This window comes from Sciurus carolinensis, chromosome 10 (genome assembly GCF_902686445.1).
Source record: "Sciurus carolinensis chromosome 10, mSciCar1.2, whole genome shotgun sequence".
Taxonomy (NCBI): Eukaryota; Metazoa; Chordata; class Mammalia; order Rodentia; family Sciuridae; genus Sciurus; species Sciurus carolinensis.
The window spans coordinates 134158985-134175939 of NC_062222.1; the positions used below are offsets into that span (position 1 = coordinate 134158985).

At 46.0% G+C, this 16955-nt stretch overlaps 1 protein-coding gene across 1 annotated transcript in view; it reads left to right on the forward strand.

Annotated features, from left to right (window-relative positions):
- Clnk (cytokine dependent hematopoietic cell linker) overlaps positions 1 to 16955 on the forward strand; it is a 159107-nt gene that overhangs the window by 83901 nt on the left and 58251 nt on the right. The window contains exons 4-5 of the mRNA XM_047566051.1: positions 4549 to 4577; positions 15725 to 15762. Coding sequence (XP_047422007.1) covers positions 4549 to 4577; positions 15725 to 15762 — 67 coding nt within the window. The remainder of the gene's footprint in view (positions 1 to 4548; positions 4578 to 15724; positions 15763 to 16955) is intronic.

Below are 16955 nucleotides of genomic sequence, written 5' to 3' on the forward strand. Positions count from 1 at the left end.
CCAACCTGGGTGTCGGCTCCTTGGGGCCTGACCAGTCAGTCCATCTGCAGAGCAGAAGGGTCAGTTGATGTCTCCAGTGCCCCGTTTGGCACCAGAACTCTGTAAGAGCCCTGAAATGGAGATAAAGATGCTGCCACCAAGGATTGCCATGAGGCTTGCCTGAAAGCACTTTTAGAAAGCGCTCAGTTCCCGATTCAGTGGGGACATTCAAACAAAGGGAAGAGGGAAACTTTAGATCCTTCTTCCTTTCTCTCTGTATTTAAAACGAGTTTGGTGACTCCTGGAAGGATCAATTGTCTTTATTCTGGAGTAGTCTTTTAATTTCAGGGGCAGTGCTTAAAAAGAGATTTGGAGCTAAGCAGTTCATCTTGGAGCTTGGGAGAGGGGAAGCCTAGCAGTGTGAATCACCCAGATCATTCCCAAAGGGTTTGCTCCTGAAAGTTGGACTAGAGTTGGTACCTGGAGAGACCCAGAGGGGACAGCACACCCCGCACCCGAGGGGCCAATGAGTTATTGTCTCCATGCCAGGAGCTTGACCCTGGAGACGGGACAAAGTGCTGCCCCCACGGGACCAGAATAACACACCACCCAAACTTCGTTCCCATGGATCAACAGCAGGCAAGCATATCCTGCCTACATCATCCAATCCAATTCCGCTTGGCAGAGGCGCAAGAGAGGAGGAGAGGCACGTTTACTTGAGTAGCCTTTAAAAATTAAAAATCATTAAATGTACTAAATTATTTAAAAGTATTAAAATTTTAAAATAATTCAGAATTAAAAATCTGTATCTGTAATGAGTCTTACATATTGAAAACCACAGACCTGGAAGGGGAGGTCAGCCTTGTCCATTTCACACGCAGTGAACTCCCCTGGCACGACATTGACACCTGTCTACACACACCGGAAATGCAGAGGAAGGAGGACCTGCTTCACTCTGGCCCAGGTGCTGAAGGAAGCAGGGTGCTTGGACACCCCATCCAACTGGGGCCCATTTGCACATGGCTGTTATTGATGTTGTTGACAAAAGGGAGCTGGGGCATGTCTTGTGATTCCCTGCAAGAGGCCACTTGCTACCATGATGGCCTTCTGGAGTATGAAGAGGACACATCACAGCTCCATGAAGTTTGCTAGCAGCATTGTTCATTCATCACTCTGGACTGTCAAGCTGCAAAGAGCCTTTACAGATAGCTTGTCAGCTGTGGTGTAGCGGCGATGTCCACTCGCCAGCCAGACAGCACCGTGACATCCAGACGCCCTCTTCCCCAGGCCCCAGGCAATGGTTCCAGCCTTCCTCCTCTCCCTCCGCCCTTGTTTCTCCAGCTCTCCGGCTCACAGCAGCGGGCTCAGCTGGAATAACAACCCTGTTCCCTGTTTTGCTGATGCTTCCTCTGCTAATTCACTTGGCTTGTATTGACGCATAGAGAGCCCCGGGTGCATAATCCCAGAGGATATGACATATGAATGAGCACCACCACTTGGGGCCCTGCAGAGAGGCCGAGCAGATCAGATAAGCCACTTTCAGATGGCTTCAGCAAATGGGAGGAAGCTCCATTCACGAACTCTGTAGTCTAAGCTGCTGCTATAGGCTTGTAAACAATAAGGAACATGGAGTAGACCAAACCTGTTCACTGTGCCTTTTTACCTCTTATGCAAATCTTTAAGGTCTGGTTGCATCTGCCAAAGCAGAACTAGAAATGTCTGTCAGTTGAAATCTGTGCCATCGGCCTATCTATAACCTCTGAAACTTTCCTTTCCCTCTCAATTTAGTACTATTACTATTAGTGTACGTATCATTTTTTAATTTTATATTTGTTCTAAATAGTTGTACATGACAGTAGAATGCAGTTATACATGATGATAGATCATACATAAATGGAGTGTAATTTCTCATTTCTCTGATTATACATGTTGTAGGATCACACAGGTCATGCAGTCATACATGTGTATGAGGTAATCATGTCTGTTTCACTCCACTATCTTATTCGCAAAATCTTAACTATACAGCTATACGCTCCTGTCAGCTATAGTGCTATCTGTCTGGAATGCTGCCCAGGACCTGTCAGGCTCATATAATCAGAGTTCACTCTCCCTCTTCCCCCTGGCCACCACCCTTGACTCTGCTGCTGAGTCAATTTTAGATTTTCTTAAAAATGATATTATATAGCATTTATCCATTCACAGGTATAGCTCCAAACTCATCAAATTGTACTCATTAACTAATTACAGATTTTTGTATGTCAAAAAAAAAAAACTTTTAAAGAATATTGAATTGGGGGGTAAAAAAGAAATTGTGAAAATTAATATAAATAGGTCAAACTGTCTATTTAAAAAAAAAGCCTACCAGCTGGGATTGAACCTAGATGAGCCTAGATCAGTGTCCAGACAGAAATGCAGAAAGCCATGTTCTTTTCTATTCCCTGTTTTCTTCTGTCAAAGAACCTCAGCTCCACCTCCCAGAGTCTGAGAGGGGAAGAGCAGGCCAGCAGCACTGAGTCCAGTTCTCTCCTCCGTAAAACTAAAAAATTAGATCACATTATCTCCAATGTGCTTATGCTTCCGAAGTCAAGTGAACCAGGTTAGAAGGTCAGTGTTGAAGCCCAAGTTCTTTCTAGAATCTCCGGAGGAGTTTGCCTTGTATTCAGATTCCCAGGGCTCAGCCTCACAAGCAACCCTGGTTGGAACTGCTGCCTTCCATCAATGGAATGTCTTCCCACTCTCACAGTGAGCTCATGGTACACATCACAAAAGCATGTCATTTCTGTTCCACATGTCATGAGTTTCAAGTCTGGTAGCCTTTTGAGGCCTTAATCAAAGATCAGGATGTCAGGGAAGAGGCCATATGTCTAAGGTGTTGAAAGAGAGCTCACAGGCCCCAAGTAAATGATTTACTCCTCCCTGGCTGATCTACTGTTAATTTCTGCAGAATCTTAGGCAACTTGACAGGGTGCCAGCTGCTAACCACAAGGGCTCCGAGGACGCAGCTGCATGAGGCTTCCAGAGCATGACTTGCCACTTCCCACAGGATCGGGGTGAGGGGACCGCGAGGCAGCAGGGCAGACAGGCAGGTGGCCAGTACCTGGTTCCTAGGGCTCTCTGGATTGGCCAATGCATTGAGACTTATGAATGTCCCATTTCCCATTCTATAAAGTGGGGCAGTCACAGGTACCCCACAAGGTCATTTTGAGGGTGAAACCAGTGAAGGGAAAGCATCAGGGTAGGTTGCAAGGTGGATTCAAGGACCGTGGTCTCCTGGTGACGAACACCTCACCACTTAACTACTCTGTGCCCAACGTCCTAACCACCAAACAGGCCTCATAAATATTTACACTCAACATGTGTTGCGATGCTCAATTAATTGTTCCTGTGACGCACTTGGTGAGCCTCAGAGGAAAGGTGTACTGCAAGGACCAGAGATTACCAAAGGCACAAACAAGTCAGCCCGTGGAAGCAGCGTCCTCCGGAGCTTTCCATTGCCTCTGGGCTTTGCAAACCTGAAATCTAGGAAGAAGCTGCTTCCAAAGGCACACTGTCCAAGGGTGAGCCATGGTGAACTGCAGAGGCCTCGCTGGAAGGCTCAAAGGCCTGGATAGAGTTTACCAAGGAGGGCATGCCTGTGACCCAAAACATTTGGAAAAATAATGATTCAATCTCACTAGTATTCAAGGAAATAAAATAAGGACCCAAGTGCCAAGGAAGCAAAATGGTTTTAAAGTATGGATTTAATGGTGGTGAGACATAGTAAGATGGTCATTTCATATTCTGTGGATAAGAATGTAAATTATTATGAACTGACACAACCCATTCAGAAGCAGACAAGAATCACGCAACAAGGAGTCTCGAATGTCCCCACTGCACTAGATTAAAGTCTGTCCCTGGAAATATTCAGAGATGAGATTAAAAATGCAAGAATGAGCATACTTGGTGATATTATTTACAATAGTCAAAAACAGCAAGAACTAAATCCTCTTCCAAAATATCACAGAGCGGATAAATATCATGTTTTGAATAACATTGAGAGAGAATATATTTGTAACATCAAGGCCCTGCATTCTTTTTTTAAAAACCTTTTTGGTCTCGGGCTTACACTCAGGAGCACTTTACTACTAAGCCACATCTCCAGGTTTTTTTTTGTTTTTTTTTTTGAGACACAGTCTCACTAAATTGCTGAGGCTGGTCTCAAACTTGCAATCCTCCTGCCTCAGCTTCCCAAGTAACTGAGATTACAGGTGTGAGCCACTGCACCCGGCTAATATTCTGTACATTCTTTTATATTATTTTAATACATATATATGTTTAGATGCATGTAAGCATCTACATACACACACACACACACACACACACACACGAGAATCAACAAAAATGTGATTTTTTTTCTAGATGTCTTTTTTATTTTCCATATTTTCCCTAGTGTCTCTTCCTGTCTGTAGTCATGCAAACCTACAGACTTTTCATAGGATGACTTGTAAAATGGCCTCTGATGACGGCCCTTTGGGAGAGGCCAAGGAACTTGGTGCCAGACCCTGACATTGGTTCTCTTTTCTGCCCTAGGTCATGGCCTCACCCCCACAGTACCACAGGTGAGTCAGGGCCTCTGCCTCCTAAGCTCTGGGAAGGTCAGCATGGGTGTGTGGGGCTGCTGTGTCCATTGCTCTTCTTCATTCTTTGTATGGCAGAGAAAATAACAACCCTCTACTGTGCTCATGGGCTTTGCAGTTCAGGACTTTGGACAGTGAACAGGGGCAAAGGCGCTTTCTGCAGATTCCTTAACCTTTGCATCTCCAGTGTGAAAGCTCAAACAGCTGGGGTTTCTTCACCGGGCTGGTCCCTGGGCACGGATGACGGGTGACGAAGGCGGCATCTGTTGGCTGGGGTGGGCTTATCACAGAACAGTGAGCAGTTTTGAGAGGGGGTATCCCAAGAAGGAAAAGCCAGAGAGCAAGCATCCCAAGAGACAAGGCTGACGCTGCAAGTGGTTTCTGACCTGGCCCCAGAAGTCACGTAGCATCATTTCCAACACACTGGGTTGATTACAAGCACGTCGTTAAAGTCAGTCTCACTTCCAGGAAGGGAAGCTGGACTCCGCCCCTTGATGGCTGTTTCCATTTCAATAAAACCATCGGCCTGTTTTACATGCCATTAGCTGCTAGAAGTCTTTCCCTGCAGGGTAGGGCTGGCCTGTGACTCTCACAAGCCCTGGAAGCTGGCGATGACGGGTGGCGCAGAATCCCAGCTCTCCACTAATGAGCTGTGCAGCCTTGGATGGAGGGCATCTCTCTCTGAGCCCGATCTCCTCCACCTGGGAAGTGGGTCTAGGTCTGCCTAAGCACCAGGATTGTGGGTACTGTTTAGTGTTCATTCAGCTAAACACTATATCACAGATTTCCCCAGAAATGAGGGTTGAAGTGATTCAGGAACCACATTTTATGTTCCTCCTGTCTCTCTCTTCAGAGCCTATTTCCCAGCACTAGGCCCTTAATGGGAGCCATTAAAGTGTGACTTACAGTGTAAAGTTTATCTTGGAGGGTGATCATCTCAGGGAAAGTCCATTGAACTTTTCTGGAAAGCCGGTGGGTAGACGTGGTGACCAGGAGACAGAAAACTTGAGTGACCATCCAGAGGAAGGGACAGAGAAGCGATGGGACCCGGCAGCTGTGTACTGGGCAGACATACTGGAAAGTTTCCTCACGGAGCATGGTAGCCTAGACCTGGCCCTTGACGTGTGTTGAAGGAGAATCCGGCCAAAGCAAAAGCTACATCAAATCACAGAATGCTGTTTATTTAGGGGATGAGTGCCCAGCCTACCCCGCCTACAGAAAACGTTCCTAATAAACTTCGCAGTCAGGTCTAAGGAAGGTTGTGTGCTGTTAAGGCAGATACTTCCAAACTGTCCCAGAGTACTTTTGGTCTCAAATATCCCACCTTCTCACCACTTCTCATCCTTTCTACCATCCACTGGAGATCTAGAGGGAACTGGAGAAAATCCTAAGGGGCCCAGTGTCCAGGAATTAAGTGCTAGCCTGATGCATTGGCGGGTGTCTTAGAGTTCAGGTGGGTAGAGTAGAGCAGCCAGCTGTACCTTCCTACTCTCAAACTCTGGCTTGCTCCCCACCCCCTTTAAGGTAGAGAAACACTGTCAGGTAGATGCTCCATTTCACTAACAACGTTCCAGAAATACAAGCAAGGGAAAGAACAAATCAAAGCCTCCCAAAAGTTAATTGAGATACAGCTGTCGAGGCCTGCCCATGCACACAAGTCTATTCCCTGCCAAAAACACTTAGCAAATCACAGTGCCCAGTCTGTGCATACTTACAGACCTGATATGATTAGGGATGTGCAGGAGGATGTATAGTAGACACTGTCCATCGCAGGGATGTTTATAACATTCTCAGATGCTTACAGTTCTCTTCAATTTTTTAATCATGGGATTAGCTGAAACTATGGTTGGGTATCCATATGAGAAATTGCTATGCAGTCATTTAAAATGATGATGTTGGGTTGGGGGTGTTGCTCAGTGGCAGAGAGCTTGCCTAGCATTCACCAGGCCCTGGACTTAATGGACTTAATCCCCAGTACTGAGAAGGTGGGGAGTAACAGAAAGAAAAAAATGAGGATGTTGAAGCATGTCCATTGGCCTGGATATGTGGATGCTGATAGCATGGACCTTGTAGAAAACAACATAAACAATGTGATCATGAATGCACACTCTAGGTCGGGCGAGACTTGGCTACAATCAAATATTTATAGTGGCTGTCTTGGTATGATGACATGGTAGTGATTTTTAGTCTCTCCTCCTTTGCATATATGTGCCTTATAATTTTTCTACAGGCACATATATTTTTGTATACTAGAAACAATCTATCAAGATTTGAATTCTTAGGAAAAAAAAATACCCCAGGCCTAGAAAAGACAGACACATATTCAGACTTGGACAATCTGTCAATGTCAATACCTTCTCAGAGGCTTATACAAAGAGAAAAGAGCTATATTTTTCCATAAAATAAACTCATGAATTTTCCTTCTCCCACTGAATGAAGAATGAAATTGGAGAAGATAGCCTTATTTGGAAAGAGGGTCCTTTGGTCGTAGGTCACCCTATGCAATAAAAACCCTGATAAAGATAGATTTGGCTGATTTGATTAAAAAGACAAGAAATTTCATTTTGCCCAAGAACATTTGATTTTTTTTTTCTAGTTTTCTAAGGAAAGAAGTCTTCAAGGCTGATTTTTTTTCCCACTTTTAAAAGAAAAATTAATAAGGAATTTAGGATTGGAAGAGGAAAGGCAGGTATAGAATAGTGAGTCTCCAGTGCCCCCTGCTGGCACCTTCTAAATCCTGCAGCTCCTGCACTGATGGAGCAGAGGACAGTCAGCCTGGGCCTGTCTAGCATGTGGGAACTTGGGTGCACAGAAACAAATCCAGAAGTCCACAGCTGAATTGCTGGGCCAAGGGTCACCACGTTCTTTTCAGCATAAGCCAGAGTTTCAAATCAGCCCAAGACTGGCAAACCCGAGGGCGAACAATCACCTTCAAATCCAGTGAATGTTAGTCACAGCATTAAAATGCCTATTCTCAAGCCCAGGTCTATAGTGATGCCAGGGGAACCTCGTGTCGCCACGATGATGTTAAATCCAGGTACTTCTAGGGTGTTCTTTTGAGAATCCCTTTCTGAGGCCATGGACGAAAAAAAATGGCAGGGTGAGATCAACTAGATATTGAGACTTTCCCCACCAGAAAGCTGCTGTCACTTAGCTAGCCAAGGACAGTCCCATATCCATCTGGGTTTCTAAAGGCAGCGAGGAGTGGGAGGGAGGCAGCTGGCTCCCCTATCACCTTCCCTTCACTGTCCCCCATTCACTCCACCAGTTTGCAGTAGGTCCATACTGTGTCAGATACAGTAGCCAGCATTGGGCAGATTTTTTAAAATAAAAATTAAAAGGTAAGATCTCAAGGACTCAGCTAGGCTGGGGCTGTGGTAAGTGCTTTGCAGATGAGGAAATGAAGCTCAAGAAAAGGGGAATGAGCTTCCAAGGGCCACCCAATGAGAACCACAGGCCTCTTCTGCAAACTCCCAATTGAGGTTTCCCTGCAGCTTTATGTGACGTGGAATGATCAACTCATAATCTAGGAAGAGGGAATTGTGGTGCACTGAATAAAATGGAAATACCCAGAAAGTTAAATGACTGACCTTCTCCCTATCTGTTTTTAGATAGGAGCAGAACATATATCTACATACATGTAGACTCTCATATAGTCATGCACCACCTAAAGACCACATATATGATGGTGGCCCCCTAAGACTGCAATGAGCTGAAAAATTCCTATCTCCTGGTGGCATCGTAGCCACTATGATGCTGTGCACCAAGTAATACATGTTTCTGCTGATGCTGGTATGAACAACCTACCACGCCACCAGTCTTGCCAATGTAGCATGTACAATGGTGTATGGCACATGATACTTGATAATGATGATAACCTGTGTTGCGTACTTACGTATTTACTGTACACGCTTTGTATCAATATTTTTGGCGTACTCCTGCTTTAGAAAGGTGCACCGTCAAACAGGATGCCACGCTCGCTAACAGCAGCTCTCACATCTCATGCTCACCGGGGGGTGTTGATGGCATCAAGGGCCCCACGGAGTGATTCACCTCGAGCACGCGGGTCGGTGTAAGCGCACTCGGTGACGTTCACTTGACGAAGTTGCCTAATGATGCGTTTCTCAGAACACAGCTGCCACCGAGTAATGCATAACTGTACTTCTATTTTGCCTCTGTTTCTTTCACTCTCTCTCTCTCTTTCCTTTCCTTCTACCCTCCCTTCTTTTCCACCTCCTTCTCCAGCACAAGCCAGGGAGTCAAAGCCCCTGCACCTCACAAGCCTTCACTCAGAGATAATGGAAGGAAGGTAGAGAAGGCCGTCCCCACCTTTCCCATCAGGCGTGGGTTGAGGCCGACCTGAAGATGCTCTACGGTTCTGCCAGGGAAGGGGTGTGGACTCTCCCGTGTCCACCACACGGGACGTCAGCTTGATGCCCTCTGTCAGAGAGGCATCGAAAGTGCCTGCCAGCTCCTCCAAGATAGAAACAAGCTGGCAGAGGTGTCAATAGGGAACCAGGGTTGTGAGACAACTGTCCAGAATTTGAACCCTTGTTCTCTCCTGCCACCAACAATCCTAAGACCCAGGATGAGGGAAGGGAAAGGAATTAACATATACTGAGTCCCTGGTACTTGCCAGGCATTTCATGACCTTGCCTAACTTACCCGTAATGTACATTTATTCTCACTGTACAGATAAAGTAAACTGAGCCCCAGAGACATCAGACAGGTTGGAAAGAAATCAGTAAAGTAGAACTCAGACCCCTCAGGATGCACTTGGGCTGTTGTTAGAGAACTCAATCTTTTGCATTTCATTGAGGGGTCACCACCTGGTGACCCAAGCTCCACAGCCAAGAAGGGTCAAGCCTTGAAGAACCCATGTGAAGGAGAGCCAGGTGGATGTCAGCAGAATCCAATGCTGAAAAAGCCACACTTCACTTAAAATAAGCACAAAGCAGTGAACATGTTCCTATAATAGAACTGAAATCAGTGCTAACAACTTGCACTGAGTGAGAAAAATTTGGTCATGAAATTGAACTTGAAAAGAAACACAGAACACAGCATCTTGTTTGTGGGCACTGAGCCAGGGAGATACCCTCCAGAAATTGTGAGCCAATTTTCCACCTCCGTGCCATTGGCTGAAACTTTCCAGCAACTCTTTGGAGTAGACACTATTACATCCATTCTCAGGTAACATTAGGTCACCAAGGCTTATCAGGGGTGGGGTCTGCCTGGGGCCACGTGGTCAGAAAGGCCAGGGTTCGGAGCCAGAACTTCTCATTCGGCTGCCATGAAATATACCTTGCCTTTCTCTTGCCTTTAATCAGAGATTCGGCTACTCTCCTGGTGAACTCCAAAGCTGGCCCCCATGAGGAGATAAAACATTGAAGACTAAGAGACATAAAAAATGCCATTGGGGCTTAACCTTGGTAGATGTTTACTGTACTCTTGTAAGGCAAGTCTAGAGGTTAGCAGTTCAAGGCTGTGGGCACCTCTGCTCCTGGAGGCCTTCCAGAGACTTGGTTCCTCCCATCCTCCTCCTCCCTCCCTGTATTGGCCTCAACTCTACAGACTAAAATAGTAAGTTCTATGCTCCATGGAGCAGATTGGAGGAAGAAAAGAGAAAGAATAAACAGAAAGTGCATAGCAACTTAAGAAATTTCTTGGAAATTGTGAGTTGATTCTGTATCTATATTCCATTGACCAAAGTTTGGACTCAGGGCCACACGTAGTTATAAGGCAGACATGCTGTACAGACTCGGGGTGGCCAGGTGCCCAGCACCTGAGAAGACAAAGAGCATGGACACAGGGAGACACAGATGTCCCGCATAGACTCCTTACGGATGGATGGATGAGGTTACTGGCCCCTTGATCTTCACCACACTTTGGGGAGTAGATCCTGCCGGGTGCCAGGGGAGTTGGAGCCAGCTCTAAGCACCCCATCCCCGTCCCCCCTCTCCACTCCTCTGGGTGCTCTCTCATAACTGAAATGAAAACGGAAGCTGGTTTTCCTTGGAAACCTGCCCAGCTAGGGAATATCTGAGAAATCTGCCGAGTTCATTTCCTTAAGAAATAGGCGGTCAGATCCCTTCAGGTTTCCCGCTTTGTCTTCTCCTCTTTGTCAGCCTCTTCTCATCCCAGGGCCTGCTAGGGAATTCTCGGCCTGTAGAATCCTTGAAATGGGAATGGCCTGTGGCTGCTGCTCAGGCGTCCCTCTGAAGCCACCAAGTGAATGTGGACCATGGCACCAGCCTTGCGGCTCCAATCTTGAGCCAGAGAAGTGTCCACAAGTGAAATTAATCTGAGGCTCCATATCTAACATAGGTGGCCAACGTGCCCGCGGAAGAGGGTGGCCGCTCTGAGATGCCTGGTTCTCAGACTTCAGGGGGGATGCATGGCATCCTGGGAGTCTGCATACCCCCTGGGCTTTATACCACACAGATTCATCTTCACTTCCCTCTGAAAAATAGCTTTCAGAGGAATGTTGTTATTTGTAAAAGGATGTTTCCTTGAGGGGCGCGCAGCAGTCAGTTGCTCTGCGGAGCTGCTTGGTGCCTATGGGTGATGAATGGCTCTCCGCAGACCCACACGACAGAACCATAACTCTTCCGAGGGTGATGTAAAAAGCTACTGAGCACTTTCCTTTTGCTTTTTAGAAAGTGGCTCTCATTAAGAAGCCAACTGTATTAGTGAGCCTTCCATCGCTGTGATAAAATACCCAAGATAATCACTTTAAAGGGAGGAAAGGTTTATTTGGGCTCACAGTTTCAGATATCTCAGTCCATAGTCAGTTGGCTCCTTGCTTCCCAGCCCATGAGGCAGCACATCATGGCAAGAAGCCCATGGTAGAGTAAAGCTGCTCACCTCATGATGGACAGGAAGGGGCCAGGGTCCCAATATCCCCTTCGAGGGCACACCCCGAACAACGTAACTTCCTCCCACTAGACCCCACCTCTAAAGATGCCACCACCTCCAGAGTCTGGGACCAAATCTTGAGTAGATAGACCTTTGAGGGACAGTCAAGAGCCAAACTATAGCACCAACTTGTCCTTCAGTTCCAGGAAGATACGAAGCCCTGAATGAGTTTGGAGTGGGCCATTTTGGTGGGAATCTGAGGTCCAGCAAAAGGAAGGGTCAAGCTCAAGTTCACAAGGGAAGAGACCAAGGTTACATGGCTTGGATCCTGGAATGTCCCTCATATTAAAAGCTTGGTCCCCAATGCAGCAGTGTTCAGAGGTGGGACCCTTGAAAAGTGATTGGTTCATGAGGGCTCTGACCTCATCAATTAATTAATCTACTGATAGATTTATAATTTGATGGTGTTGTTGGGAGGCAGTTGAAAATATAGGATGTAGGGCCAGTTGAAGGAAGTAGGTCACTGGGTATGTGCCCTGGAAGGGTATATCTTCTTCCTGGCCCCTTTCTCTCTCTCTTTCCTTCTTTCTTCTCTTCTCTTCTTTTCTCTTCATCTTCTTCTTCTTTTTCTCCTCCTCTTCCTCCTCTTCTTCCTCCTCCTCCTCCTCCTCCTCCTCCTCCTCCTCCTCCTCCTCCTCCTCCTTCTTCTTCTTCTTCTTCTTCTCTCTCTCTCTCTCTCTCTCTCTCTCTCTCTCTCTCTCTCTCTCTCTCTCTCTCTCTCCCCCCCCCCCCCCGGTTCTCAGCTGCTATGAGGCAGATTTGCTCCTCACACCAGGCCCAAAAACAATGAAGCTAACCAAGCATGAACAGAAATCTCTGAAAATGTGAGCCAAAACACATCCTTATTCCTTTGTTTTCCTCTGGCATTTCATTTCAGCAACAAAAAGCTAACTGATACCAGTGTCTACTTAAGATTCTTCCCTGGGTTCTGGTTCTGGGACTTCCCTTACACCTTTGCTGGATCTGCTCCACCCATTGAACAAATACCATATGCTGGTCTCTGCAATATGCTAGGTGACAGGAGTAATCAAGAGTCTAAAATCTTGCCACAACCTTGGAGGAAGCAGGAACCACAGTCTAACTATATAATTTGTTGATTGACTTTGTTCCTACATGCTATAGAGAAACTAAAAAGGAGATATTAATTAGGCAGGACTAATATCTATAATGAATAATCATAAAATTTTTAGTGGTGAAATAAGATAAAATAAAATAAATATACTTCTTGCTCACATCACAATCCAGGGAGGATAGACTAAAGGAGGTCTTTTTCCAAACAATCACTCACTGTTACCCAATGGCTCCCATTATACCCATGGGCCACTGGCTGAGGCAAAACAAGAGCTTGCAAGGTCCAGAGGCCCAGCCTGCGTGGAGCCAGCCACACCCAGCACATCCTGGAAGCCACTGCATTGCCACATCCACCCAGCATGGAGGGAACTGGGAAGTACACAGGAGCCTGGTACTCACAGGAAAAGGAAATGGCTCTGGTGAGCCCACTGGTGAGTGCACCAGAGTTCAAAGGGGAGAAAGTGTTGAAGAAACAATTTCAGAATGTCCTCAAAGAAGAACGAGACTGGGTTTATTCAAGATGGTGCAGAAAGGCACAGGGTCTATGGCCATGGGGTGTGCAGTCAAAGAGAAAGATGGACTCAACTCTGAATACAAGGAAAAGTGGGAATTTATAGCCAAGGAGCAGGCTGGGGTCAGAAGATGGAAAATTACTAAGAGGAAACATTAGGGATGAGGAGAATTCTGGCTAATCTGACCCAACAGGTTGCATGCTGAAGGCAGGCCGGGGGAGCAGATGTCACCAGAGGGGAGTGGCGGAGGACGGGGAACCCAGTCAGATATGGAAGGTGAGCAGATGTGGAGGGTGGTGGATTCTGGCTACACTGACTTAGGAAGATTTTGCTGAAATGAACAATGCTGAGACAAACACGGAAACCCGGGAGCCAGGGCCAACTAGAGGAACTGGTTGGGGCTTGGTTCAGCCGAGAAGCTTTGTTGAGGAGATTGGCAGGTGTCAGGGGGAGACCCAAGGCTCCTGGACCATGTGGGGAATCCGGACTCTGTGCTGTGGTGATGGATGACTGGAATGAATGCAAAATTTTGGAACTCTGCTTAAAACCATATATCAAAACTCTGCACTGGTGTGGAATATAGATAGGTATTCTGGGAAAGAGATAAAGGACAAGTCCTTCCCTAAAGAAAGACAGTGTACACATGCACCAAAGACGTTCTCCAAGGCTGCCTATTTTTATTTAAGTGTCCTGGTGAGTGGGACAGCAAATAAGTGCTGTAACAACTCAGTGAGGTTAAGGTAGCCTGGAGAAGTCCAAGAGAGAAGCCCGGGAGGTGAGGACAAGACATCTCAAAGGACACAGCACTTGGGAAGCAGAGGGGAGGTGGGAGGGCTGAGGACACCAATGGGTGGGCACACGCTGACAGAGTGATGATCAACAAAACACATTTGGGGAATCCAGGAGAGTCTCAGACTGCAACACTGGCCTTGGGTGAGAGAAGAGACCCCACAGAGTCCCCTGGGGACTCAGCAAATGACCACACTCAACAAGGCCAAAGTCCTAACAGGAAGTCAGACCGCACCCTGATTTAGACAGAGGAGCTGCTTTCTGGGTGAAGAGGGCCAGAGCAGATCCCCAGTAATTCTCTGCTCATTTGCTCCTTCCGGGCCAGCTGGCTCTTAATGACTGTCCTGATTAATTTAATTCAATTCATGAGAAAGTACAAATTGCTACTCTGAAGAGCTGGGAAGCTTGTGATTTCTCTGTCAGGGATCTCAGTGGGGACATAATTGTGCTGGGTCAGGAAGTTGTCACTCATGGCCCAGGGTAGTCTTAGCTGCTCTTCCTACCATCCCCATAGGCTAGGACAGGGGTCAGGGGCAGACAGGATCCTGCCCCTCCTGACTCTTTCCCCCAAGGAGACTGGCCTGGCTGGTTAGCACTTCCCCTCTGCGTGAGTCCTGGGCAGATACCAAGTGTTCCTACTGAGCCATACTCTCATTAGCAACCCTAAAAAGATGTGCGCATGCTGGCACAACTCACAGCTCTGTGTTACACATTTTGGTACGTTAAGGGCATTCAGGGTGAAAGGACAAGAGTTTAAGAAAATCACGAAGCGGAAGCAAGATGTAGAAGGGGCCACACCATGGTCCTCACCATACCTGATGAAGCCAGAAGCTTACCCTGAAGATCTTAGCAGCCAAAGGAAGGAGGGAAAAGTAATTTCTCACAGAAATAATGTTTTCCATTAAACCAAAGCAAGCCAGTTGCTGAAAAGCTCATAGTTTGGGTCCCGAGGCCGGCAAGAAACATCTCATGTGTGTGCTAATGAAGAGAATGTGATTAAGAACATCTCTTCTTTTATGCTCCTCACAGTCTATTAAAGGACGAAACTACAATGCAATTGGGGAAAATGAGGTCTACGAGGAACCAAAAGACTCTGCATTCACATGAGCAGCTCCTCAGTAGTTTACATAATCTGAAGGTCCAATTTAAAACAGAATATTGAGTGGGCTGCAGGACCTCAGGCACTCTTTCATGAAAGGAGCCCAAATGAGGGGGTTGAGACTTGACAAACCGCAACTGCACAGTATTTATTCAACAAAACCTATGCATCCTGTTGGGTCAGATTAGCCAGAAATCTCCTCATCCCTGATGTTTCCTCTTAGGACCTCAGGCCCTATCAAGTCCTTCTCTTGGGACTTGTCCCTGGAGCTAGGGAGAGATGAATGGCTAAATAGGAGCCCTGCTCCAGAAACACTCTCAGTCATTGGAGGAGACAGAGAGACAGGGAAGATTTTTGTAAATACAACATGCTAGGCACAGAGGAGAGGGAGAGAAACCAACCTCACCCTCATCGGCTCAGTCACAGCTTGGGGCGCAGCAGGGTTGGGGTTCTTCTGGCATCCAGCCTCTCTTTCAGGGAGAGTTTCCACCACTGTAGAAAGAGTAGGGCGAGCCTCCTCCTTCTACAGTCCACTCTGAGTGTGAGTCTTTCTTCCCTCCTTGCCCATTTCCCCTCTTCCAAGAGTCCCCGAGGCATGGGAAACATGGGCATGTGCACGTCAGTAAAGCCAGGTTAACAGAAAGGAACCGGAGCTTTCTGAGGGAGCAGGGGCCCGTCTTTTCCGTGTTCTGAGCTAACACGTGGACCACAGTAACAGGACATCTGCTCTGTTTTGTTGGCAGCCCAGGACCAGAGTATCCACGAGCCTCCTCCCCGCTGGGTAAGTCCACTGTTTGCCGTAACTAGGGGGTCAGTCTTTGATGCTTACAAGGTCAGGGGTGGTTTTTTAAGTCATCTGATGAATTCTTTAAACAAGAGAAAGAAGACTTTTCTAAATGGCATACTCCCCTGCTTTTCAATTCTTGGGAATAAAACTATGTTGTAATTCCCTAATTATAAAATAAAGATTAAAAATTAATTCACAGCATTGTGAAAGTTGGAAAAGGTAAGAAAAAAAAATACACTGTACTGGCAAGTATGTAGTGAACAAGGCACTTTGTTCATTGTCAAATTTTAAATGCGACAAACTTTCTAGAAGCAATTCCACAATATTAACTAAATGATATAAGAAACACAATTTTTGACCCGATAATTCCATGGTTAAGAATTTAAACTAAGGAACTACCCTAAATTTCAGATTAATATTTAAGCACATTCACTGATATTTTGTAATAACATATTTTAAATGGCAGCACATTGGAACCAAGCTAAATATTCAGTAATACAGAAATAGTTGAATGTGTTATATCCATCTTATGAAGCCATTTGAAATATTTACAAATAATTTTAACAACCAAAAAAAAGATTAAAATTTAGAACACTCAAATATCTACTATTACAAGTGATTGTATTGTTAAATTATATACGCATTTAATTTAAGTAGCTTATATATACACAGATGGTAGATATAGATGAAATCTACATATAAAATCATTGACTTGTTACTTCAAAGTACCTCTTTAAAATTTTTATTCAGGCTATGGACTCCTACCCAGGACAAACAGACACACTCACACACACACACACACACACACACACACACACACAAATATTCTTTTAAGTAAGGAGGCTTGTGGGTAGTGAATATTAGACCTGCAATTAAGAACCCTTGAGACTGACAGATAATAGATAAAATTTGATAGATATGACTCATTCCAAACAAATCTTCCCCTCCCTCCATCTCTCTCTTTCTATATATAAAAAAACAGACCAAAATATTTATACCCACTACCAGGGAAGAAAGTCTGGAATGTCTGGTATATACTCTCTCAGTTGTGGTTCTTTCTGGCTTCCACCTCCACCTACCCCCATGAAGTCTAGCCAAAGGGTTGGGTGAAAAGCAGGTTCTCTAACAGGTCCTAGGCTTCCCCAAAGATACCTATGGCCCTAACAGGACACCTGGGATCCTCCGGA